This window comes from Xiphophorus couchianus, chromosome 15, assembly GCF_001444195.1.
Source record: "Xiphophorus couchianus chromosome 15, X_couchianus-1.0, whole genome shotgun sequence".
Taxonomy (NCBI): Eukaryota; Metazoa; Chordata; class Actinopteri; order Cyprinodontiformes; family Poeciliidae; genus Xiphophorus; species Xiphophorus couchianus.
Window position 1 is genome coordinate 7975274 of NC_040242.1, and position 25634 is coordinate 8000907.

General features: G+C 37.5%; 1 protein-coding gene across 1 annotated transcript in view; it reads left to right on the plus strand.

The window, feature by feature from the left end:
- lpgat1 (lysophosphatidylglycerol acyltransferase 1) overlaps window positions 1–25634 on the plus strand; it is a 55589-nt gene that overhangs the window by 11699 nt on the left and 18256 nt on the right. The window contains exons 3-6 of the mRNA XM_028040295.1: window positions 10088–10206; window positions 12057–12152; window positions 17563–17842; window positions 25286–25412. Of these exons, the coding sequence (XP_027896096.1) occupies window positions 10088–10206; window positions 12057–12152; window positions 17563–17842; window positions 25286–25412 (622 nt within the window). The remainder of the gene's footprint in view (window positions 1–10087; window positions 10207–12056; window positions 12153–17562; window positions 17843–25285; window positions 25413–25634) is intronic.

Below are 25634 nucleotides of genomic sequence, written 5' to 3' on the forward strand. Positions count from 1 at the left end.
GTTAAAGCCTCCATATACCCACAAAGCACTACCAGTCACTTGGCTGATCAGACCTAATCACTGGACTGCGTTGGTGGGGACAAATCATATCTGACAGACATTTCCCTGTCAGTCCTGAATTACGTTGATTCCCTCCACCCATCCCCCAAAAACAATAATTTCTAAAGTTTGTATATTACACTAAAGATCTTTGCAAATCAAATGTCCTGTTTGTAGATTCTTCTGAAATGTTTTAACTGTGTCCAGCAGCTTTGTATTCTTGCTCTAGAGGCTTCTACGTATGAAAAGTAGGCTTCAGTTGCTCGGTCAACACACTTTGATAAATGTTTCATGTGGCTTGTACATGAAAGCTTAGTGTAGGCTGATTGTAAGTCATGTCGTCTTGTACAAGTGAAGGAGTGAACCACTTTAGAATAATGGCCCTACAGCTCATGCTTAGTTGAGAGGGCGATCGCATGAATGGGAATTAACATCTCTTTTGTTCTGAGGTCCTGGTGAAGGAGGGAGGCTTAAGCGTGATGCCCTGATATTCAGAAAGCATGCAGGACATTTATGAGAATGAGTAGAGCATTATGTGGGAAATCTATATCTCACTGGCGTAGCGTAATTGATACAACACACAGAGCAAATGGATGGCACCAAATTGTCTATATGTAAAACAATGATGGAAAGAAACTGAAGGCCGTTTGATGCCTTGACTCCAAATTATTAAAGTAGTTGTTTTTTTTTCCTGAAGCCATTCAGAAGTGGATTTCATAACCCAAGTTTGCTTAAAGTGGACATTCTCCTTTAGGATTTAATGGTAAATTATAAATGGTCCACATTACTGAATGTCCAGATCAAAAGTAATCTGCTCAAAAAACAAAGCTAGCTGTCTTAGAACAACAGATGTATGTTGTTAAATTGTCAATCATCCTTTGAAGCACTATTTAAAGATTGCTTGCTATATTGTTTGCTAAAACAGAAATTTCTGTAGATCTTCACCCATATTGAAGGTGTTGATAGAAGTAAGGCAGTTTTGTCTCCTGCTTTGGATTTAAATATTGTGTGGAGTTTTTTTTAAACGCTGAATGGTTCTTAAAAAACAGATTTTAATATTTCTTTACAAGGCCTTAGGTGTAGATGATCTTAATCCTGTCAGACATGCGGTAGATTGTTTTCCTCTTGCAATAAAAATAGTTGCCTTTGGTGACCTTTCTGTCACGACTGAATCCAGATTCATTCTTGGCTTTGTATGTTATTTACATCAGTTGGATTGGAGGAGTTGTGTGTACTACGTTTGTCAGAAAATACTTTGAAATGATAGCAACATTCTGATAAGTCATATTTTCTGTTTCTACCTTTTGAACTGAAGTACCAGCAGTTAAAATTTCTCATTTGAAATGTTATTTACAGCCGCCCTTTGATTTAGCTCTAGAAAAAAACCTTTTTCTGAGGTTTCAGCATGGTATTTTGTTCAATACTTGTTGGTTGATGTTACTGTTGGCAGGGTTCCTGCTCAGTCTGGAAATGTTTGCTTAAATTCTGTCTTTTTAGGGAATAAAAATCTATTTCTTAAGAATAAAGTGATTCTTATGGTCATTTTATTACAATCATACAGCCTTTGGTTTTACAGGGCATGTTTGTGATCGACTTGATCTTTTTTAAGACACTGTTTACCTCTAAATTGATTTTTTTTGCTATTTCGTTTTTTTTTTTTGTTGGTTAATTGAAGGCTTCAGAATGTACTTGAAAAATAGACTGTCAGAAGGATTAACGATTTTAAAAGACCCTGGTGTTGGTTACTAATTACTGAATGGCAACATTTTTTTTGCCATTCAGATTTATTTTATTTTATTTTTTTACTGAATCCATGTGTGGGTTTAAAACTGGCGTAAGGGATAAATAAGATATTGAAACTCAATTTCTGAACTTTTTTGAACCAAATACTTATAATTATTTTTTAAGAATCTACATTTGGTTAAGAAGAAATCCCTCCATATTTGACAAATTTTAAAGTGTATTTAACTTGCCAAAGAAAAATTATAATAAACCAGTTTGCTTTAGAAGCTGGTAGAATAAGAATGAACTTTAATTGCCTAGTTTATGTGTATAAGTAAGGTAACTGAGGTTTCTCATACTCGCAGAATACAGATACTAAATACAAATATAGAAGTGTATAAATATACAAATATAATGCATAAACAGTAGTGTTGATCTTTATTTGAATTGCTTGAAAATTGGAGCTAAAGTGAAACTGGTTCCAGAAGAGTTGTTACCACAGTATTATAAAGTGAGGGAAATAATACAGTTCTAGTGATTATTTAAATTGAAAGTGACAAAGTCATCAATATTTGCAAGAAAGCTGTAAAAACTCTTTTGTTTGCAGTTTTCCATAAGCCATGTAGGTCAACACAGCAAACAGGTAGAAGAAGGTGGTCTGCACACAACTATGTCCTACATTGTGTTGGTTTGTAACAGGAAGAAAAACAACAAATACATTAAAGTTTGTACAGTAAACATTGCATCCAGCAGTATTAATGTTTTTATGACTGTGATCACATTCTCCGCTGCTCTTTGCCAAACATTCTGGTGTGCTGACCTATTGCCAAGGTCTGTCACAGTTTTTCTGTCAGAGTGACCTCACAAAAGCATCGATAAATAGAAAGTTGGATTGTTTAAGGATTGTGAAAGATGTTTTTGAAAAATGTGGCCTTAAGCTTCTGCAGGGTAAGAACAAATGGGCTACTGTTACGTACTCATCTGCTGGGATGAGTTTATCTGAACAGGGGAGCGTTGTTTCCAACAAAGTGATGTCATATAATGTCAGTACAATGATAAAAAATGTAAACTTATGAACCTATCAGAGCGCACAGTGTGTCTGAGAGATTACAGGTACATTTGGGAAGTGCAGTATGATGTTCATATCTGTTCAGGTTTATAGCAGGAAGTCAATTCAGAAATACTTTTTTCATCCTAAAAGTTCCTGATTGGCAGCAGAGACGATGATTTACAACATGTCCTGAACGGCATCAATTGATGACAAGAACTGCTAAAGCTAGGTTCATAGTTGATTCAATTCAAAAATACTTTGATTCCAAAGGGAAAATAAATGTTGTAAGTCATATATTCAAGATTCTTCTGAGGTGTTACAGATGGTGATGGCTGTGGGTAGGATGGTTCTCCTGTAGCAGTCTGTATTACAGCAAAATTGAAGAAGCTTCCAACTGAAGACTCTGTTTTTGCTCATGAAGAGTGTTCTCTGTAATTTTTGTGTCAAATTGTTCCTTGCACCATTGTCCCAGAAGAGAACCATCCTTCATCAGGTTGTTGCTGCATTGTTGGTGCAGATCATGTGCATGCTGCCTTTCATTCAAAATAAACGATTTGCAAGGTGTTCTTGCAGAGGATGTTTGCTGCATTTATATGATCCCTCTATGAGAGCTCTTTAAAGATAATACCTCACCAACAAACGTGCTAAGTATAAAAACTGCAGCGTTTGCACGCACAACCTTAATACACCTCATTTGCTTTTGCGGCTCCTCTTTAAATCTTTGTCTGTCTGTATTTTTGGAAATCTGGGCAGAGAGATGTTGGAGTAGGGGATATGGTCTTTGCCCATTATGATGGATGGAAGAGATGATTTGAAATACTTCCTTCTCTCTCTGGATCCATGAAGTTTTTGAACGTCTCCATTGGGGTTGCAGTTTAGGTATTATTTGAGCTTTGAGATGCTAATCAGATGCTAATGCTAATCAGCGGCTCAAAGGCTTATCAGAAATGATGGTGGTAAAAAATAAGAGACATTTCAGCTAGGACTGAAATTATTAATTTGATGAATCAATGATAGAAATAATAATCAACTAATTTAGATGGTTTACTGGAGTATGCAGAAAAAGTAGATAATTTGCTGGAAAAAAAAAGTTAAAGTAATTGAATCAAAACTGTACAAAATGTTTATGGATTTTGGATTTTAGATAAATACCTTTGTAACCTTTGTCTTTAAATATGTTCTACCCAAAACTAAAGTGGCATAGTTTTAGCTCCACCCGGTTCAAATTCACTAAAGGAATGCTATGTTATTACATTTTAGGCAATAAAACTTTTATTTTCTTATTTAAAAAATAATTGAATTATTTGTTTATTTGTATCTTTTCTATCATTGTCTAAAAAGGCTTAAGTGGTCAACATGAAAATCTGCAAAAATCTGAAATTTGTTTTTACTTGGCTGATTAATAGATTGATAAAATAATTGATTACTAAAATGATCAATAGTTACAGCCAAGTAACTATGGCTGTAATTTAAGTCATCTTCTGCTTCAGTGTGAATGTAATGTTTCATTATATGTAATGTGTTGATGTTTTATCCATTATGATGCGACATCAACCTTCTCACATCTGGTTTATAATTTCCCCTATAAAAATCTATTTAAACATGCAGACACAGCTAATACTATATTCAATAAAAGCAGAGAAGAACATTATTTTTAGCTAGTGCATATCCAGGAATCCTCATTTGAAAATAAAGCTTTATAGTTCAGTGGGGTTAATGACTCGATGCAGTCTGCTGCCTACCGCTGCCAAATGCTCATCAAGAAGAAGGATTGCTGTAAGCATGAACTGGGAAAAAAACAAATTTTTAATATCGATATGGATCAGTTTAATAATGCAAAATATCTCATTTGACTGTAGCTCTAGATATGCTATCTGAAATCCAGATCTTATTGCAACCCTTAATTTTTCTTCCTGCAGAAACAATTGTCACTTAGCTTCTTAGTAGCTGCTGCTGCATTAAAAGGAAAAACAATAAGAGCTTTGAATTCTGGTTTTCTCTGAACACAAATCGTTGGTTTTCATTAAGTTGACTCAGTTACCAAAAACCATTGACTTTGTCGGGGGAAATAATCTCTCTCTGTGATGGTTTCTCTTTATGTGGAAGATGAGGAGATGTCACGATGTGCTGTCGATTTACAAGAGGAGATGGGTGTCAAGGTCAGTGGCACAACGTTTAGCTGACCGCAGATACCGGATTAGACACCGTGCCTACAGTGTTGCTGTCATCCCGTCGTGATAACTGTCATTTCTCAAAGACAATTTCCCTAATGTATTCTGTCTGACAGATGACCCAACTCGCTGATATCATTATGCTTCACTCTTGCAGCAGTGGCATGTAGGAAGGTATGTTCTGTATGAAGTTGCATTTTCTTAAGGGAACACACACTTCATGGACTTTGTGTTTATCTATGCTCTTGATATCTGTTCTCGTGAGTGTTTGTATGTTTTACTTGGAGACAGGAGGTGAAACAAAGGCAGAATGTCAATTGTGTCACCAGATGAAGAGAAACTGCTTTTCTGAAGACATAAAAAGTCCACTTGATGAAAAAATACAACAAAGTGGGGCGGAAATGATTAATTGGGATGAATTGATTATTCAAATAATTTTCAACTAATTTAGTAAATCATTAACTGGAGTATACAGACTCTAAAAAGATGATTTGCTAAAGAACAGCACAGTCACAGCAGTAATTAAGCCAAAATCTACACATTTTTCATTTAAGATAAAAAAAAAAAATCTTTGCCTAGAAATATTTTCTACCCAAACTCCCCAAGTGGCATCGCTTTAGGATAACCCAGTACAAATGATGTAAAAAGACAAACCTTTTGCTGTCCAATTATCAGTTAATTCAACAAATCAACAATCCAAACAGATCTGGCTAAAGGAATGCTATGTTGCTGCATTTTAATTAATAAAATATTCATTTTATTTGAAAAGGGAGTTGAATTGTTTATTCATATCCGATAAAGCATTTCTAACTCTATATAAAAAATAACAAATATGAGGTGGGCTTAAAGTTTCTTCTGAATCTTTATCTCACTACGGGCCTCCCAGACAGGAACTTGAGTCCTCTTCTGCAAATTAAGGTCTCACATTTATAACATTTACATTACACAGCGCTAGAACTGGTCAGACCTGCCCTAATTCTTTGGATATCACCTGTACCAGCTGGAGCCTGACTGAATCTTCTCACCTCCCTCTTAATATGCAAAGCTGTTCAAGTGTTCAATTTGCAATAGCAGCTTCTGAAGTTCCCCAGTGGCTTTGGTGTGGTCATCAGCTCAGCTCACATGAACTGTGTTTCAGTTGTTACAGCTGCCATATGTAGCCCATCAATACTCTGATAGGAGAGAGAGGGTGTTGAACTTGGTTGTGTGCTCTGAGCAGACACCTGACAGCGTAGATCAGGAGAACTGTAGATCCAGTTCTGTTAGTGCGGATTGACACGGGGCATTGGGTATGTGTGAAGTGGCTGAAAAGACTATAGTACACAAATACATAATAACATAAGATACATTTTTAGATAGATTAAGGGTGTTTTCCCTTAATCTTACCTACTACTACTACTGATAGTCCAGTAGACTCAGTTCGATTGGGGAATAAATTTGCAACAATTGTTAGAAATTCAGTTGCGGTGGTTTGCTTTCACACTGCACTGTGTCAAACAAACCAAGCCCATTGAAAAACCACCTAGAGCTGCGCAACCATTTCTAACTGTATTTTAAACTCTTACCTTTATATAGAGTTCTCCAAAGAAAAATAACTCCTCACATTAGGTTGATGTAAATATTCTTACAGGTCAGCCTGTGTCTAGTTTGAGTGAAAGGACGCGTGCGCTATCAGCACTGAGGTAAATTTAATAAAACAGCGGCAGCGCATGAGGCAACGAGCAGAGGCGCCAGCTGTCTGATTGGTCAGATCAATTATTAATTTTTCTAAAAATAAAAACAAGCAACGCTTAGCCTGGTGGGGGGCCTTTTAAAATATGGCGGGCCGCCAGGCTTATAATACACTGGGGGAAACCCTGAGTGGTCTCAGGTCCGCTTTGGGTTCACATATGCATTCAAACCGCACCAGAATTCACTTTAACCAAACCGAGACCTAGGATTTCAAGCAGACCAGAGTTTGCTTTATTGATCAATTGTGCATTCACACCTGCCCAAATGAATCGGACTTTCTACACAAATGAACTAGAGTTCAATTGAAGCGGACTTAACAGGACTGGTGTGAATGCACCCTAATAGAAAACTGGATTAACATTTGTCACAGCAGTTGACGCTGTGTTTTATGTCTGAAGCCTTCACACAGAATCAGTGTGTGCATTTAAAAAGGCCTTAAAAGAATTTGAAATGGAAAATGGCATACAACATAGCATACAGCAATGTTCAAAATTGCTGTCATGATACTCACGATGCAATTCACCAAGGTAACCCTGAAAGCAGACCACAAGATGCTTAAGTTACTGGTTACTGTTGATGTGAAAGAGCCTGCCTGTTCAATAAGATCAAGACTTCTCAATGTTAAATTTTATGGTTCTTTATGGTTGTGTTATATCTTCAAAAATTCAATTACATTAATGCATGTTTCTGTTTTGTATTTAGTAACGATTACATGACGGTTCATAATCTTAACAGCATCAGTCAGTGACGCAGTTGCATTTTCCATTGAAGCAGGTGACGCTGTGTTTAATGTCATTACGAAGCCATTACTGTTTGCTGTTGTCTGCTGAACGGCTGCTGTAAATGAAAGTAATAGGCATTTTGTTGCATAAGAGAGAACAACTCTGCCTCTTTCTACTCAGAACTTCCCAGCCGATGGTGGGAAACCCATCAGAATAAATCTGTGTGGGAGCAGCTTGTACAAACAGGCAGTGCCGTTTCTCTGTCATTTTGTTTGAACCTTTTGGAAAACAGACTGGTGATCATAAAATGTGCACACAGATCATGAAGTGGTCAGCTGGACCTCAGTGTGTGGGCGGCTGTGGGACATTCAGGTCCACTTATGGGAATTCCTTTGTTTTAGTAGACAATGTTTTTTTTATTAGTGTTGGGTTGCTGCATGTCGGGATCAGTGTTTCTTATGTACTTATCCTTATGTCACCTAATCCACGCTTACAGTCTCTTGCATTTGAATGACGTTAGTTGTAAAATAAAAGCAAAATGAGTCATTTCTGCATAACCTTTTTTTGTCGGCTCCTGATCAGTATTGCTTTGTGGGAAGGTAAGGCCTCCATGTACCTGTGTGCTGCATGTCTTACTTGATCTGCCTGTTCTTGGCCTAGAGAGCTTCAGTTTGCAGCTATATTTTTTGCTCCCTGCTATTTTTATTTCTTTGACAGTGAACAAAGCTGCAGTTCTGCTCTCTGGTGTACATGGATGCCTTGTGTTGATTCACAAAGGAGGGAAGCATTATTCATGCACATGCAAATAAGCCTCACGTCATGTTGCTGCTACATTCTGAGCTAACTTGCAGCTTTTCCAATAGATATTCAGGGATTTCCCATTCAAACACTGCTGCTGATCAGGTTTAGACTTACAGCTTAATGATTGAATGTATAAGAAGTTATTTATATGCGTTCCCAACAACAGACTAGAATGTTAAAGTCATCCCTTGTTCCACTCAGTGGTCACAGATAAAAAAGTGAGTATGCTACCATTTCCTGAAACCTCACTTCTCCTTCCTCATTTCCAACCACAGACCAACATGTTCTCATTCAGTATGAGTCAACATGCATCTTCATTAATGATTCAACTAAGCAAAGAGCATAAAGTCGCCACACACATCCATAATGCTTCTGGAGGAGTTTGTTTCAACACATTTGTCGTCAAATTGGATTATGTAGAATAGTCAGGGTGGGGCCTGCGAACCCAGCAAAGTCTTCCAGGAAGAGAATAAAACTTATAGCGCTCTTGTAAATATTACTTGAAATGCACTTGTAGAAACTTAAACGCTTCTTCTCCAAAGACTGAAAGACAGAAGAAAACCGATTTACATGAACTGCTTTAAAACAGTTTCCACTTGCGTCATGAAAGCTTTAAAAAAAAAATCCAATAAATAAAACATAATTTTTTGGAAAAGCTAAATTAATATAACTTTTTGGGGTTCAACGATGTCTGGAAAAGCCTGTGTGGTTTTAGAAAAACGGAGTACATCCAGTTCTTGCTTGTTCTGTTGAAAACATTTTTGGTGATAAGGTCCAGATTAATAAAACTTGGTATTGTAGGAATGTACTGTGCTCATCATTCGTGCAGGGAGGATATGTATCAGCAAACATGTAGCAGGCTAGCATGTTGTCAGAATGACAGAACGAGGGCAGGTGTTGTTAGTTTAAAGCCCTATGCATGTTGACAGAGACAAGAGTGTTTTTTACTGTGTATGTACTTAGGAAAACACACCTTTCAGAGATATTGAAAGGAAACACACCTATTGTTTGACTTTTCTATGTTTGAACTAAACTTGTAGCCTTTGATAAACGATTTGACGGTTTGAAGTCCTCCTTCAAACACTAAGACTGCCCTATGGTCTCATGAAACTGTGTGATCGAACATGGCTGGATCATGGAGCATTTTGCACCTGTAAAAAAGGTTTCTGCACCTTCACCATTAATTTTGCCCTTTATGTAGAGAAGGAAACAGTCATGATACATTTCAGGTCAGAAATGGAGCACAGATGCAGCTGTCTTTAATGACATACGTTCTTAAAACCCAAACCCTGGTTTTTGAATTATGCTGCAACTGTTTAATATTTTACTTTATAAACCCACTGTGACACTGCTTGTGCATTTTCCTACTCCTCTTTGCTAAAAACGATGCCAGGGCTTCTCTATAAGACAAAATTTGAATTTGAACAGTAGCCTGTTTGCGCAATTTGGAGGTGTGTGTACCGGTACTTCTTCCCACCTGGGATCACCATTTTACAAGGAGCAGAACTCATACCGATCCCTTATTGTGTGTTTAAAAAAAAACTGGTGAAGTTCCTCACAATATAAGGTTGGTTTGAATCTTCAATTCAAACATTTTGGTTAATTTCACTAAATCAAACATTGCTGCCCTGCTTTGTATCTACATAGCAGAATGGGAATAACTTTGTAGCAGGTTATTAACTGACATTAATTAAACATTAAGAAAACATGCATGGATGCAGTCGTGACTTGAATATATTTAGAGATGAATGACATTCAGACATATTGTTTCAAACTACAACATAGGCTTCTTGTTAATTTTAGGAATTGATGGTTGAATGAAACTTGTGTTTTTGTGTTTTGTCTTTCAGTCACAGAGTGGGGTGATGATGTGCGGGACATCTCTGAAGAAGAAGCCATGGTCATTGTCAATCATCAGTCCACTGGGGATGTTTGCACTCTCATGATGTGCCTGCAAGACAAGGGCACGGTAAGACATTCAGGAACAGAACCGTGTCAAAGCTGCAGAGGTGTGATGTCAATATACGTAAAAAGCAGAGCAGCTGCTGTAATGGTGCTTCCAGCAGTTCCTTTAGCCATCCTGTTGCCTCGGACTCATTTTGCATTAGACTCTGAGCCACACCAGCTTTAAATTCAATGGGTGTTGTTTTTGGAAGTGAAATGAGGGTAAATTTCCAAGTACAAATGTGTCTTGGATGAATGATTTTTACTGTTTTTAAAGGCTCATATAAAGTAAACAGATGACTTTCTGGGTAATCCAAAGAGCTAATTTCTTTCATAATATTTCTGCTGTTGAAGATGATTTGTTCGTTAGAGCTGTATGCCTGTTTTTTTTTAAAGTTTATTATGATGTAAAATAGTTTAGTACAATTCTCATAGAGGCGGCTATTTGTCAGACGTAAGCTGGTGTTTCAGCTATTTCTTTCTGCAGTTTATTCAGTCAAATCTACCGAATCTGAAGAAGACTCATCTTTGGATTATAGTTTAATTCATCTATTTTTTCTCTTTTACTTTGTTCTTTTTTACTTATAGGGAGCTAAAATATAAAAGGTAGTATATTTATTGACTTTTCTTATGTTATTAATAAAGCATGTAAATGATTGTATGTGTAGCTGTTAGATTGAATTAAATACCCAAATTAAGTTTTTCTTAAAAAATTAGACTGTCACTGACACTCATTTAAGAAATTGGCTTCTAATAGTTTTCTGCATTTGCAACTAGAAAGTTGAGTGGAAGAAAGAAGTGTCATCCCACATTAATGTAGCAGTTTAAGCAAAATGAGTCATGGCCAGATATTGAGTTCATATACATTAAGGTACATCAACAAACATTTAAGTAGACCTAAATTTCTGCTCTAAAATCCTTATTTACTGGGCTTATTTAATACTGCAATATATGAGACGCTAAATGTTGTGTTTTTATTATCTATAAGCCATTGAAATTAATAGAAATAAACACTAATAACTTCTTGTTTTTTTTTACTGAATCACTAAAATAAAAGTAAGCCTGAAATGATTAGTTGTGATGAATCAATTATTAAAATAATCGTAAAGTAATTTAGTAATCGATTAATCATTAATTGGATTATACAGACTAAAAGAAAAAAAACCCAGTAATTAAGCCAAAGTTGTACAATATATATATATATATATATATATATATTGCATTTAAGATAAAACAAAAACACTTTCTATATTAAATATAATCTACCGAGTAAGTCCGTTTTAGCCTCACCTGTTTCAAATTCACTAAAGGAATGCTATGTTTTTGCATTTGAGGCAATAAAATGATTGCTTTCTTAGTTAAAAAGAAATTGATTTCTTTATTTGCATATTTTTTTAAGTATTTCTAATATGGCATATAAAGGGTTAAGTAGTTAAATGAAAAATCAGTAGAATGTGCCTATTTTTAAAATCTGATTAGTAGAATAATCAATTACTAAAATAATTGGTAGCTGCTGCCCTAAATAAACTCATATCGTAACTTGTTGATCATGTGTATTTAAGTTTAATAATGGTGTGTTTCCATTGGTTACTTCTGTATTGTTGTTGTTTTTGTTTTTGTTTTGGCTGGTTTGGCACTGGAAGTGCCGAGTCACACTGCACAGACATGATCATGATCCATCTCCACCGCTGCATGGCTGGCCCAGTTTATCCTCTTAACGAGCGAAGGCCAGTAAGCCGGAGCTGCATTTGTGCAGGTCATGAGGGTGGACATGCTCAGGAGGGGACAATGTCGGTTTGTTCCACTTCTGAGCGAAAGAAAAAATGTGGTTGTAACAGATATTTATTGGGTTTTTTTTGTTTTGTTTTTTTTCAGGTGGTGCGGAAAATGATGTGGTTGATGGACCATGTGTTCAAATACACCAATTTTGGTCTAGTGTCACTGATTCACGGGGACTTCTTCATCAGACAGGTAGGAGAGCCAAAGTGTTAAATATTCAACATTAATTCACTCCCTCTCTTCCGTCCTTGAGCCAACCAGCCTATTTTTCTGGTTGGTGTCTCGCCCCCTAAAGGCAGCAGCAGTGCTTGTCGCTGGAGAATAAAATCCTATTTTTGTCCCCGTAACTTGTCAACACCTTGTTTTTCTGATGGTCGAAGGATTAAAAGCACAAACCTCTGGGCCACAACACACCACTTGTAACCCCGACTGCTACAGGCTAGTTGTTACTGCCTGTCTCAATTGTGGATTAGAAATCCATCCTGTTATCGCTGCTGGTCAGGAGATGGGTGTATTCCTGCAGCTCTGGTGTCCTGAGAAAGAGAATTGCAGTCGACAGTAATGTGTGAATGTGGTGGGGGGCCCACTTGGCCCATCTGGCTCCATCTAGACAGCTGAATATACATATGGAAACGTCACGGCTCCTGCTAGCCAGGGAATTCATAGAATGTCAGGGATGTCTTTGTCTTCAAGGTAGACTCAAGTATACCAAGCATTGGTGTGTTTTAACATACATTTTTCATTTTTATTTTAAATCTTATCTATTTAAATTTTCTTTGGTAGCAGATTTTTGTATGATGCTAATCAACAAATAAGGGTGCATTCACACCAGTCCTGTTTAGTCCACTTTAATCAAACTCTTCTTCATTTGTCTAGAAAGTCTGTTTTTTTTACTCCAAAAGCAGGAAGTGAAATGTAGCACAAGGCATTCTGGGTAAATATAACCAAAACAAATACGTGGGTCTTGCACTAGTGGCAGAAATCGCTCGTGATCTGTTATCAAGGACAAGAGAAATCATACAACAGCTAAAATTTGACGCCACTTCATTTCTGTTTACATTTCGTAAAGCAGGAAGTTGCGCTCATGTTTTCTTCAGAAGTTTTCATGTTGTTTCATCAGTGGTGCTCGGCACAGCACCATCGGCAGGTGAGGGGGAGAACTGGTCTTTCAAAGTCTTTGGCTCATTTCACGAAGTTCAATGTCAAAGAGAATGTAGAAATACAGTTAATATGAAATATATCCATGTTTTATACCAACCAACTTGTTATTTTACCCTCTTCATAAGGGTTCAAGCCTTAATTAGAGAGGTCAAAACACGTCATCTAACCCTGTTATTCAATCCCATGGTAAAAATATTTTACTACAGTTGACAGATTTGCTTTGTGTAAGCATGACATAGTGGTGCCAGCACCATGTGGACATGGTTGCAATTATTTTAACATTTTCTGTGCTTCCAGACCCCATTTGCTCTTTCAATATTCTATCTACAAAATGCTTACATTTCATTAAATCTGAATCAGAATGTCTTCACCTTGGTTAAAAAAAAAAGAATAAAATCCCGTCATCTCTCACAGTTTGAGCATGGCGGAACAGCATGAGAGGAGGGAATTAATTTTTTTCTTTTTAGGTCATGGCAGCGCTTTGCTGTGGGATTTCACATCAGGCACTGTGCCGAGGGTGAAGCCAGATGGGCTGTAGAGGAAAGTCTGAGCTATCGCAGCCATTTCTGCTCTTCTCCTCCTCCTCCTTTTTGTCATCTCCCCCTTTGGCATTCTCATGTGTAAATTCCTGACATCTTTCCCCAGAATCCTTCACACATCCACTCAGCAAGCAGCTGCCCCGGTCACCCAGGGCATCTGCTGTCCACTCATGACTGGCACGAACGTCTCAAACATTGTTACACGCAGCACAGCGGCACATGACCAGAGCACAGCAAAGCTCCATCACTTATTATTATTATTATTATTATTATTATTATTATTTATATATAAAAAAGATCAATAAATCCCCCTGACAAAAAAATGTTTGAATGCTTAGTTTTGCAGCATTCAAGTTATTTGTGAATGTACAGTGCATCTGGAAAGTATTATTATATATATTTTTGGCCCAACTAGTCACTGGACTTTGGTTGCATTTATTTTTTCACTGAGGGTCATGTTGGTTGAGGTAGCATTTTTTCCCTTTTTGTATTTACCCAAATTTCCTGATCCAAAAACATTTAACTGTGGCAAAAAAAAATCAAAAACAGAAATGATCTGCAATGAAGCAGCTACTTTTCCATATGACTGTACTTTGAGTTTAATAAAATTGAAGGTAAACCTTTGTGGACATACTTTAAAACAAAGCTACGATGTCTATCAAAGAAACAGCAGCTCATTTTGCTACGGTCATTGTGTTGAGAAAACAAAAAAGTATAAAAATCTAAATGGGAGCCACTAAGTCAGAACAGAAATGACCGCATCTCCAAGTATAACAGTATTTGCTGGTTAATTTGCTGGTTTACTATCTGCTACCTTTCACACAGGTTTCTTACTGCAAAATCAAAACTGAGTTATAGCAATAACAGTGGTGGATGCTGTTCCTTTTTGTTTGTTTTTGTCTTGTTTTTGCCACCTGGCAGTATTTTTGAATACCCAAATTTATGTAAAGGAGTGAAAAGCATAGTAAACCAATAAACTGGGTTATAGTAAACAGTTTGATTCACTTTAAAAAAAGAGATTACTTAAATTAAAATAAATTTTTAACTCCCTTCTTCAAATAGGTCAAACGGAACCAGCTCTTTTTGTTTTAGTTTACGGTAGATTTCTTTTTTTTCCCTCTATAATCGTGCTGAGTGGAAAGTCTTCTGGGACTGTCCTGTGTTGGTTTTAGCGCAGCTAAATGTTGGTTAAGTAAACTGATTAAAGCATGTAGCAGCTCAGCCAAAAACGCTGCACTGTTTGTACACTTCAGAGACAGTTGGCCTGAAATCAGAGCAGACCGGCTGATAAATTAGTCCCATCACAACCTTTGCATTTGCTGAAGAGGAAACGGGTTTTGTCTGCAGAGTAAACTGCAACGTATCTTTAATGAAGTGTTAAACTTCCTCATACTCATCTGTTACACGATATTCACAGGTTTTCCATTTGGATAAATGAATTGTCATTTTACTCCCTAACTCTGGTAGTGCAGTAATTGTGTTGTGTTACATTACAGCTGCACTGGCAAACAAATGTGCACACTTAAAACACGCAGAGCTGCCCGGCTGAGCTAATACATTTAAAATGGTGTTTGACCATGGCTAACTAAAAATCAATGCAGCTGCTCCTCATCCTGTCCTTGCTAATGCACTTATCGTTGTCATGGTCATCATGATTTGCATCCATTTTGAACGTGGCATGGCGGCTAAGTTAGAGTCAGCAATGTTTGTGTTTCTTTTGTTGATTCCGCTTTGACAGGAATACAATCTACTTAAATTATAAGATTTTAACCCAAACTGTCCACACAGGGTTATTACAGTCTGTCTCCATCCATCCCTTCAAATCATCCATCTGTTTGTCCGTCTATCCTTTAGCCTTCTCGATTAAATCCATGCCTTCTGCAGAAATATCTTGCTGTAAATTTATGGTGAAATTAAGTATTTAAATATGTAATTGTAAAACCTTTGTTGAATATTGCTATGACAATATTGGTTCATTTTCAGGGCTCTTTTCCTTCTTTTCATTGGCCTCAAAAAGTGAATATCTGCTTTGGACATTGAGGGCAGAGAAAATCCATCCAAAAACCCAAATACATAATTGACAAGCAGATTTAGTTTGCATGGCTCCTGAAATACAATATACAACCGAAAGTGGCATCCGAACAATGCTTTGTGATTGTGAAATTGCACACATAGACATTGCAGTGACACTTGAGATTCGATATAGTCAGTGGTGAGATCATTTTTGCAAATCCGCCAACAGCAGAGCTAATTTTTTTTGTTTAGCACTTCTGCTAACTTTGAAAAGGTTTAGCATACTTGGCTTCCCATAAATTTACTTTTCTGAATAAATTCTAAAGCGTTTATTTACTTGGTTTATTTATTTTTCTTCCAGATCTAAACTTTCAACATCCTTTTTGAACTTTTATCGACTTCTAAGAATTCTTCTGACATTTATAATCATGCTCCGATTTTGAAATCTGTGTATGCAGCAATTTCCGTTTCCTCTCCTCTAGGCCTGTCGCGATAAACGATAAATCGATTAATCATACGATAAATTAAAACTATCGACGTCATTTCAATTATCGGCATTATCGTCTCTTCCGGCCTTTTTCTCTTTCTGTTGATGACACCGAATGAAAAAAGGCTCAACTCCGGTTCTCTCCACTGACCCTCCTTTCTAATTTCCTTAGTGTAAAGCCCAGCGCACACTACACGATCTTAGAGCTGTCGGCTGATTGTCGGCCCATTTTTAAAACTTGACAGACCACACATTAGCCGACAGAAATCCTAGGTATAACGGTTCGATCGGTTCGTTCCTGCCCTGTGGTGTCCAACAATGGGCACAAAATAATGGCTGCAAGTCCAGTGAACTAATTTTAAAACCAGGCATTAATCAATGCTTTACTACAATCTACCTGCAATGCATGTGGCTAGTGTCAGCGTAAAGTCCTGACCGAATGAAAATCATTAGAACCTATTTACGTCACGTTAACGAAGAACAGCTGAAAAGTTACCGGGTTTATCAACTGCGGTAGCAATTTCGCTCCAACTCCTCCTCTTGTCATTTCTATATTCTTTGCATGTTGAATAAACATTAATGTTGTTTCCACGTCGGCTGGACTTCGAGTTGCGCCGTGTCAGCTGTTTGGGATTCCCGGACGTAATTTCCCCTCAGAAAACACGAGGAGAATCCGCGCTTTCTGATTGGCTACCTGTCACATTCAACAGGCTGCGTTAAGCTCCCAGTGGGGAAAACCCCTGATTTAGATAGGAGCAGCAACGACGATCTACCATAACACACCACACAATCTTAGAAAGACCAACGTTTTAAGATTGTTGTAAGGGGAAAAATAGGAGCAAAAAATCATGTAGTGTGAACTATTGCATCAGGTAGTCGATGTGCCCAGCTTCTCTATTTAAATCTAATTATTACTGAAGGGCAACATAATATGCAGACTTCATAATCTGCAGTCTTTTGGTTGAATGCAGTATTTATTTCCACTTTGGCTTTATGTTGTTTAGTTTTTATCAAGTACATTTTTTGTTAATGGAGACTGAGAATCCATTTTGTTTTTGGTTGTTTTGTTTATTTTGTTTATCAGTTCCAGTGTTAAATATTCTTTTGAAAATAAAGTGTATCTATCTTTGGCAGGAAATCACATGCATTATTACGTCATTTCCATTAAATCAGTGTAAAAAGGTCTTCAAACAATATTATCGTTTATCGCAATAATTTTTTGAGACAATTAATCGCTCAGCAAAATTTGCTATCGTGACAGGTCTACTCTCCTCACATTCTCTTCTTTTCTCCCAATAACATTTTTTAGCGCTAACGCTAAAGCCATGGAGCTTTAGCGGAACATGCGGAACTTTTGTTAACACTCTACATCTACATTTTTTGATTTTTGTTTTTCCATCAGGGTAAAGCTCACAGAGACAAGCAGCTGATCTACTTGAAGGAGCATCTAGAAAAGTACTACCACAGCCGTGACAGGAAGTGGATAGTGCTCTTCCCTGAGGGCGGCTTCCTCAGGAAGAGGCGAGAAACCAGCCAGTTGTTTGCAAAGAAAAACTCTCTCCCTCACCTGACCCATGTCACGCTGCCTCGCCTGGGGGCCACCCACGTTATCCTGAAAACCCTGTCGGCTCAGCAGGAGAACGGAAGCGTGGGCAGCGACTCCGGGACCCACAACCAAAGAGGTAATGGGAATATACAAATATTTTTTCCCCAACTGTTAATTTCCTCTTTGAATATGTTTTTCCAAGCAGTTCAGATAAATGTAGCGGTTCAGTTCTGTTCCTGGAGATTTGTCTTTTTTGGGGGGGATTTTGTTTTATCGTTCAAGTGCGTGTGAACTTCTCCCTGCACACAGGGCTCTGTCGATTTCGATAAAATGTTGTTTAATGTCTGCTGCAGGGCCGCAGGGAGACGCATGCAGCATTAAGCCCCCCTCCATTGTTTTGCTGTTTTCTGGGAGTTTTGCTTTTAAATGAGAGGCGACTAGTTGCAAAGATTGCCAGGAGAGGAGAGAGGTGGCATGGACTGAGATGCCAGAAATTGCATCAATGTTCCTGAAAAACCCCAGTGGTGATTTGCAAGAGAGTGACTTTTTTTGTTCTTTTTTTTTGTGCCAAGAGACCAGCCCTAAATACAACCAGAGAGCAGGAAGATAACATGGCAATTAACAAGAAATGGTTTAATGATAGTCGTCTGACTTTCCTTGGTACAGTTTGGATCAACAGGTTCTGTTTCTGCCTTTTTGAAGTTGTTCTGTTTAGTAAAAGTTTTAAAGACTATTTTGAGTTGTTGCTAGTAGTGATTTGGAGAAACCTCGGATTGGCGTAATTGAGAATGTGGCTCAGATTTCTTCGGGGTTTGCTAACGCAGTTTTGTGTCCTACAGCCTGAGTTCTAACCTCTACAAGCCGTCTGTTTGTCCCTCTGCAGGACAGACTAAAGATAAAGAAGTGGTTTCTTGCCATTCAGACTAAAACAGAGACCTCACAGAAACATTTTTTTAGTTTTGTAACAATCAAAAAGCTTGTATTTTTCCAATACAAATCGATTTTATGTTAGAGACCAACACAAAGTAGCTATTATTTGTCATAAGACTCTCATACCTCTAAATAAAATACTTTGGAGTGCAAGTCTCTGAAGCAGTGAATGGAGTCCACTTGTGTGTCATTTATGTCTAAATGAAAGCAGTAAGTCATTAAAGGCTTTGGAGGTTTGTTGGAGAACATTTGTGGACAAACAGGATTATCAAGAGTGAGACAATTGTGGGAAAGTTTAAAGAACTTTTAAAACTTTAAAATAAATCATACGTGTTCTGAGAGTTTATGGAGATTTTGTTGAAGTCGGTATACGTACACGTTTAATTTTAACTGCACTAGACTCATCAATAGCTGCATTTTCACTACAAATCTGTGTAAAACTTTCTCAATATTCCGCTTATGGTGAAAGTACACAATTTTGCAATTGCAGTGTTTCCATTAAATAAGAAACTCATCTAAAATCACATTCGAGTAAGTCTATTTATGCAATAATTCATTAAAAAACATGCCGCGGCATCATCCTCCTACCACTTCATGTTGTCTCTTTAATTTTTTCTGCCAATAGTAACATCAGGTTGTTGATCACATGACTTGTGGGATGCAAAAAAAGTGTTTCCATTCCAGTTTGACGAAATACACTCATTTTGATACAACCAAAAAAAAACCACCTCATCCAAGCGCAAGAAACTTTTTATAGAAAAATGAGTTTTTTTCTAAATGGGTGTGTTTTTCATGAAGTAAATTTATTGTTGTACTTCCAGTTTGCACAACTAATTGGTTAATATACTGTGAATAAATAGTCAAGCCCTATTACGCATCATACTGCTTTTTAGTATTTTGCCTCCAGATCTCATCCCAGTTCTTCCTTCATGCGTCCGTCTCTGGTACGGCAGCTCAGGAGAAGAAGAAGAAGAAGAAGCAGCGGCTGCGTTGTCCTTCTGCTTGGATTTAGCTAACCGTGTTAGAACCGAGGGCAAGAAAACACTCATTCCCAGAAGCGCGCTGTGCACCTTGCTGCTCTGTCCTCACCGTGTGAGAGTGTGTCTGATCAAAGTCGCTGCTCTGCCTCACTCTGACCCTCCCTGATGCTCTGCAAGGTGCCCTGAGCTTGCTGACTCACTCAGAGACAAATGGGGCCACTTGGAGAAAATATGATTTGATGTAAATGTACGTGCCACTCTGTTTCAGCCACGCAATGTCATCCAAGCTAAATGCTCTGCTCAGTGCGGATATAATGCACAGGGGTCACTTTTTGCAGAGAGGCCTTGTGTGCCTTGCAGACTGATAAGGTCGATGTGTGATTATAAAAGTATGTTTGCAGTCACAGATAAGCAAAGGTTGAAGATGGGAACCATTCAGGGTGGGAGTGGAGCTCCGTGAGAGTCTAATATAAACACGTCACTGTATCCAGTTAAATTGAGCTTAAAGTGTTGTAATTGGTCGGCCGAATGGCCTGATAGAACCACATATCTGTCAGCGGAGTTCCTTCCTCTATTTACAGGAGGGCAGGGCCAGTCCGATGTCATTTCAAAGAGCGTGGCTGTTGATTTCACAGTATTGTTTGTCATTTCTTGGAAGCCACTACGAAACCGTGGCTCAGGGCTCCATTCTTCTACTTTTGGAAGGAGATCTGCTGGTGTTTCAATACCAGCAATGCCATTCAAGTCACTTAGCTGCACAGCCAGTCAGAGTGTTTGTTACTCCCCTACCTCCTACTGCCTCTTCTCTGCGGGATCGCACGTTAAATAAACAAAGGTGTGCATTTGTCAAAGGTTGGGCTTCGCTCCAGAGAACACATCTGAAAACTAAGGTTAAAGGGAAAGTAAGCCTTCGAGGTCCTAATTAGAAGCAGCAGTCAAACTGTGAAACTTGGTTAGACTGAATCAATGGACACTAATTAACAAGAGGGCTGCATTCACAAGCATGTAAACAAACTCTCAACGCTATCATCTTCCCGCATGTCAGAATGAAGTTACACAGACTTTACAAAGCATTCATACCCGTGAACTTTCCACATTTTGCACATTTTCTTTTGCAAAACATCTCAACTTCAGAAGTGGGTAGGGCAAAAAAGCTATTCGCATACCGAGTAATTGATCAAAACATCAATCATTTTATATTTAAAAAATACATCATCAGGTGGACCAGAATATAAAATGATGTGGAAATTTTGGTATTTTAAAAAATTAAAAATGAATGAAAATAAATCATATCAATACGTTAAAAAATGACAAAATCAGGCTGAATAGATATTTTTCCAAATCAATTTCTTTCAGTAAACTTTAACAAAAACTGCAGGTTTGTGTTTGTGTCTGGTGAGTTTTTGGTTAAAACATGCTTGTTCTTCATTCAGTGAAGTTGCACATAGAATAAAATTACTCAAGTAAAAGCACTGCATAGTAAAAATGCTCAAAGAAGTACATTCAACAAAGAGTTACTCAAGTAAATGTAACTAGTTACTACCCAACTCTGCTCAAGTTAAATGGATTTGCGGGTTAAATGTTTTGTGTGGGGACCCTTTAGATTTTAAACTAATAAAATCAAAGATGTTGAGTAGTCAGTTAGACTAGAAAATTATCTACTAAATGTTTTTCCTTGTGTTTTGACTACAGAAAGCTCCAGCTCTGTTTATAGTATTCAGAACAGTGGCCTGGATGGTGAACGGTTGGACAGTTGTAAATGATAAGGTGTCTTTCCTGGTCCGTTTGGCGTGGCATGAAAATGATGTATTGAGCTGCGGCTCTTTGTTGTAACGTTCCTATTGTGGTTTTCAACCTCTCCTGCTCAGGTTGTACTCTGCTCAAAGTGTTGAAATTGTTACTTTTTGTCAATATTTCTCCTTTTACATCTTCTTACGGAGTCTGATGTAATACATGCAGTCGGTTGTGAAATTGAGTTCCTCTTTTGTCACACATTGCCCCTGCACAAAGAAGCCAGTGTGCTTTGATTGGGAAGTGCTTGCTACACATTAACAGCAGCCAGCTCTTTGACTCCTACCAGGGCAGTCAAATAAGCGCCCCTGCTTCACCTCAGGTTTGTTTCAGATGCGTCTGTGCTGACGAAGGCTGCTGCTGCTGTTGGCTGTTTTTACATTTCACAAGCAAATGCGGACTTGTCAGCTAGAGAGGAAAAAAGCGGTTAGTTCATGCCTGCCGGCGGATCAGTTTGGAGGTTAGGATTCGTTTAGGTGTTGGACCTTTAAACAAAATATAAATTTTTCTTCTTTTACGTGATCATTCACTTCATAATATTTAAAACAATCTCAAGATTGAACGATCTAGAGCCCTGAAATCTTTTGCATGTCCATCCTGTGTGTGTGAGGGTTTATGTGTCTGTTTATTGTGTTTGGCAAGATTTTTATTTCCAAGGAAAATTTTTAGTTTGTTGCACACATGGATATAAAAGTTGGACGTAATGCATCATGAGTGATCTGAAAAAAAAAAAACCTGATTTGTGCTGTTCAGACCATCATAAATCTAGTATAGGTCACATTTCAGCAAAAAAAGCTGAATTTGGGACCCCTTTGCCTGCAGGGTGAGAATAGCCTTTGCGTCACCTTTGTTACAAAGCGGTATAGTTGTCTAATGCTTGTCCGTCTATCTTTTTCTACAGGTTACATATATAAAACCTTATTCCAGTCAAAATATCTGCCTTAAATTCATGCAAGATTTGTACTTTGTAAATTGTATTTATGCCTTATAAATTGGCAAAATTAGAGGTCAGAGTAAATCCAATTCTGTCTTGACTCAGTTTCAGTCTGTCCAGTTAATTTCAGTAAAAACCCATCATATGGCCAGATTTTGATCCAATTTCAAACAGCAAGTTCAATCCCACATATAATACATTCCAGTCAAATTCAGTTGTTTATTGCAAGTTGATAAAAATGTGTCTCTTTAAGGAAGTATTGACTTTGCTCCAGTCCTTGATTTTGTGCGAATCAATCTGACAAAATGAAACGTCATCGTGTCAAATATTGTTGCACAGTAAGATTCTCTTCTAACATGTGATCTTTTGCTGCTAGAAATTTACCTGAATAAACTAAAATTGCAAAATTAAGCTCCTTTGTAAAATTATTTGAACCAAAAAACACCTGGTGACGGATGTAATATTATGAAAATATGCCTCCTGTTTTACCAGTAGCCAAGAGGAGCTAGCTTCATTACTAATGAACATATGTGACAAAATATGTCAGTTTTTATAAAAATATGACATAACTGAAAGGTGTAATAAGCTAAATAGTACATTAAACTTACTAAACATGCATTTACAAATTGGAATGATCAAATTTTTCAAGAAGATTGATCACAGCAGAATATATTTGCTTATTATTTATAAGCACAAAAAACATTTTTCCTTCTCAGTTACCCACTTGTATGTAGAGACTAGAGATCTGTCACTCGCACACTTATTTTTAAATATTGATGTATCAAAATTAAAGTTAAAAACATTCAGACATAAGTCTTAAATTTTACCCAATATAACACCTACGTGTAATCTTGTTGATTGTGGACAAAACCCACTTTTTCCAAAGTGTTTTATTGTTAAAAATATTTTCAGCTTTTTTGACACAAAAAAGAACCTTATTTCTACAAATTTCCATCTTTCCCTCTGACCAACCTGATTACAGATGCAGCAATTATGTTCTTAACCTGAACAAAAATGTCCCGCCCACAAAATCTGCCTCTGTCGGTGCGAAAGGTGTCGTAGCAAACTCCGGTTTTATGCAACAAAACACCAGCGCCCTTAATTGCATCCACTCAGACTCACTAATACATACTCTAAAGAACAGGGAGCCAGGGTAAACCACCTAATGTGACATAATCTATTGCATTATGAAAGAAAAGTTACTGGGCACTGCTAACATATTCCACATTTATCACCGACATGAACAGAAACTTCCGAAGGTTATTTAGCTTGTTTTCCTTTAAGGTTGTTGCAAAGTCTGTCTGTGTGTCCAGGAAATCGGCTCTTCTTTAACATGTTGAGACTGGAATGAGGTCTTCCTCTTGGTTGGAGATTTTCCCATCACTGTTCTCCAGAAGTGACTCATGTTGTTGCTCTTCTGAACTGCCTGTTTTGTCATGATTTCAAGATATTTCATAACAAATTAATTACGTAGTTTTGCTCTAAGCGAGATGTATAATAAAGATTAGATGAGCCGACCTTGCTGCTAAACATCTAATCTAAATTAGATGTTGCTGCACAACATCTAATTTACCTAAATGTGTTGCTACAGAACTGACCCAGCCAAGTATCCCTGCAGCAGATTCCCATCCGTATCCCATCAGCCGTCACCAACCTTTCAGCCTCATTGCATTTTTTATTTTAATGACACAGTTTAACGACACATCTGAAATTTCATTTAAAGTATTATTCGGGTCTGAATGGCTATGAAATAGGGAAAAAGAGTGTGTGTAAAAATACAGCTGAAAGCAGAAGTTTAGATTCTTTCTCACTGTCTGAAGTTAAATGAAACTTCTCTCGTTTTAGGTCAGTTTGAATTACTAAATGTATTTCTATTTGCTTAATGTCAAAATAATGAATGAAATATGTAAGAGATTTATTTATTAATGTCTTCAAAACCAGAAGTATTCTCAGTATTTGGTAGCGTTGCCTTTGAACTGTATGACTTGGCTCAAACATTTTGGATTTTTTCCACAAACGTCTCACAATAGTTTGCTGGAGTTTGTGTCCAGAACTGGTGTAACTCAGCCAGGTTTGCAGGTCGCTTCACTCCCTCATATCCCTTTCAGATTTTCCTAAAACTTTTTCATAGGACCGAGATCAGAGATTTGTGATGGCCACACAAAAACATTAACATTTGTTCTTTTTAAGCTACTTTATATCCACTTTGGCTGGATGCTTAGGGTTATTGTCCATTTGTAAGACCCATTTGGCTGGTCTTTAGATATTTCTTCATTATTTCTACATAATGTTGTGTAGTCATGATGACATCTATTTTATAAAATGCATCAGTTCCGCCTGCAGCAAAACAACCCCACAACATGATGCTGCCACCCTCAAACTTCACAGATGGAATGGTGTTCCTTGCAACCGTCCCACTTTTTCCTTTAAATTTAACAATGGTCATTATGGCCACCAGACCACAGGACATGTCTTCAAAAATGAAGGTCTTTGAAGGACAGTTTGACTGTGGATAATTACACTGTCTTGCCAGCTTCTTTGGCTTTTGTTCTGAAGTTGATTTGCACATTTTGGACCAAAACACTTTCATTTCTGGGGCACAGAAGCCACATCCTTCCTGAGCGGTATGATGGTTGTGCATTCCCATCATGTCTAAACTTTAACGCGGTTAAAGTTGCAAGTCCTTTTTTCCCTTTTTCCTTTGTCTTTTCAGTCAGGGATTTGTACAGGCTCCATATATAAATCCTGTTGTCCACTGAATTGTCTCTCCAAAATTTATAGTGAAATTTTGTGTTTAGATTTTAAACGTGATCATATAAAAACAGACTGAGAAACGTAAGTCTGGAACTAAAATTCAGTTCACTGTTAGAATAATATGTGAATTTTGAATTAGATTTTGCTATTTATCTTCACAAATCCCATTTTTTCCCTTCTTTCATGACAGTTAATAAAAGTAAAGGCCTGCAGTGGGTTATAGATGTGACCATAGCGTACCCCAAAGCAAGACCGATGGACATCCAGACGTGGATCTTTGGCTACAGGCCTCCTACAGTCACACATGTACATTACAGGTAAGAACCTGATTACATTCTCTCTTTTCTCATTGGTTCTTGTCCAACAATTCATCACTTTGTCGCTCTGTGAGAAAAGTCCATAACTATGCTTGGTTATGCAAATAAACTGCTGCAAATATGCAAAAATTTGTCATAACATATACGATAAAGTAAGGAGGCTTTCATTTGCTTATGGAGCAGTTTATCTTGCTAAAAAAACATGTGCCTCGTGACAGAATG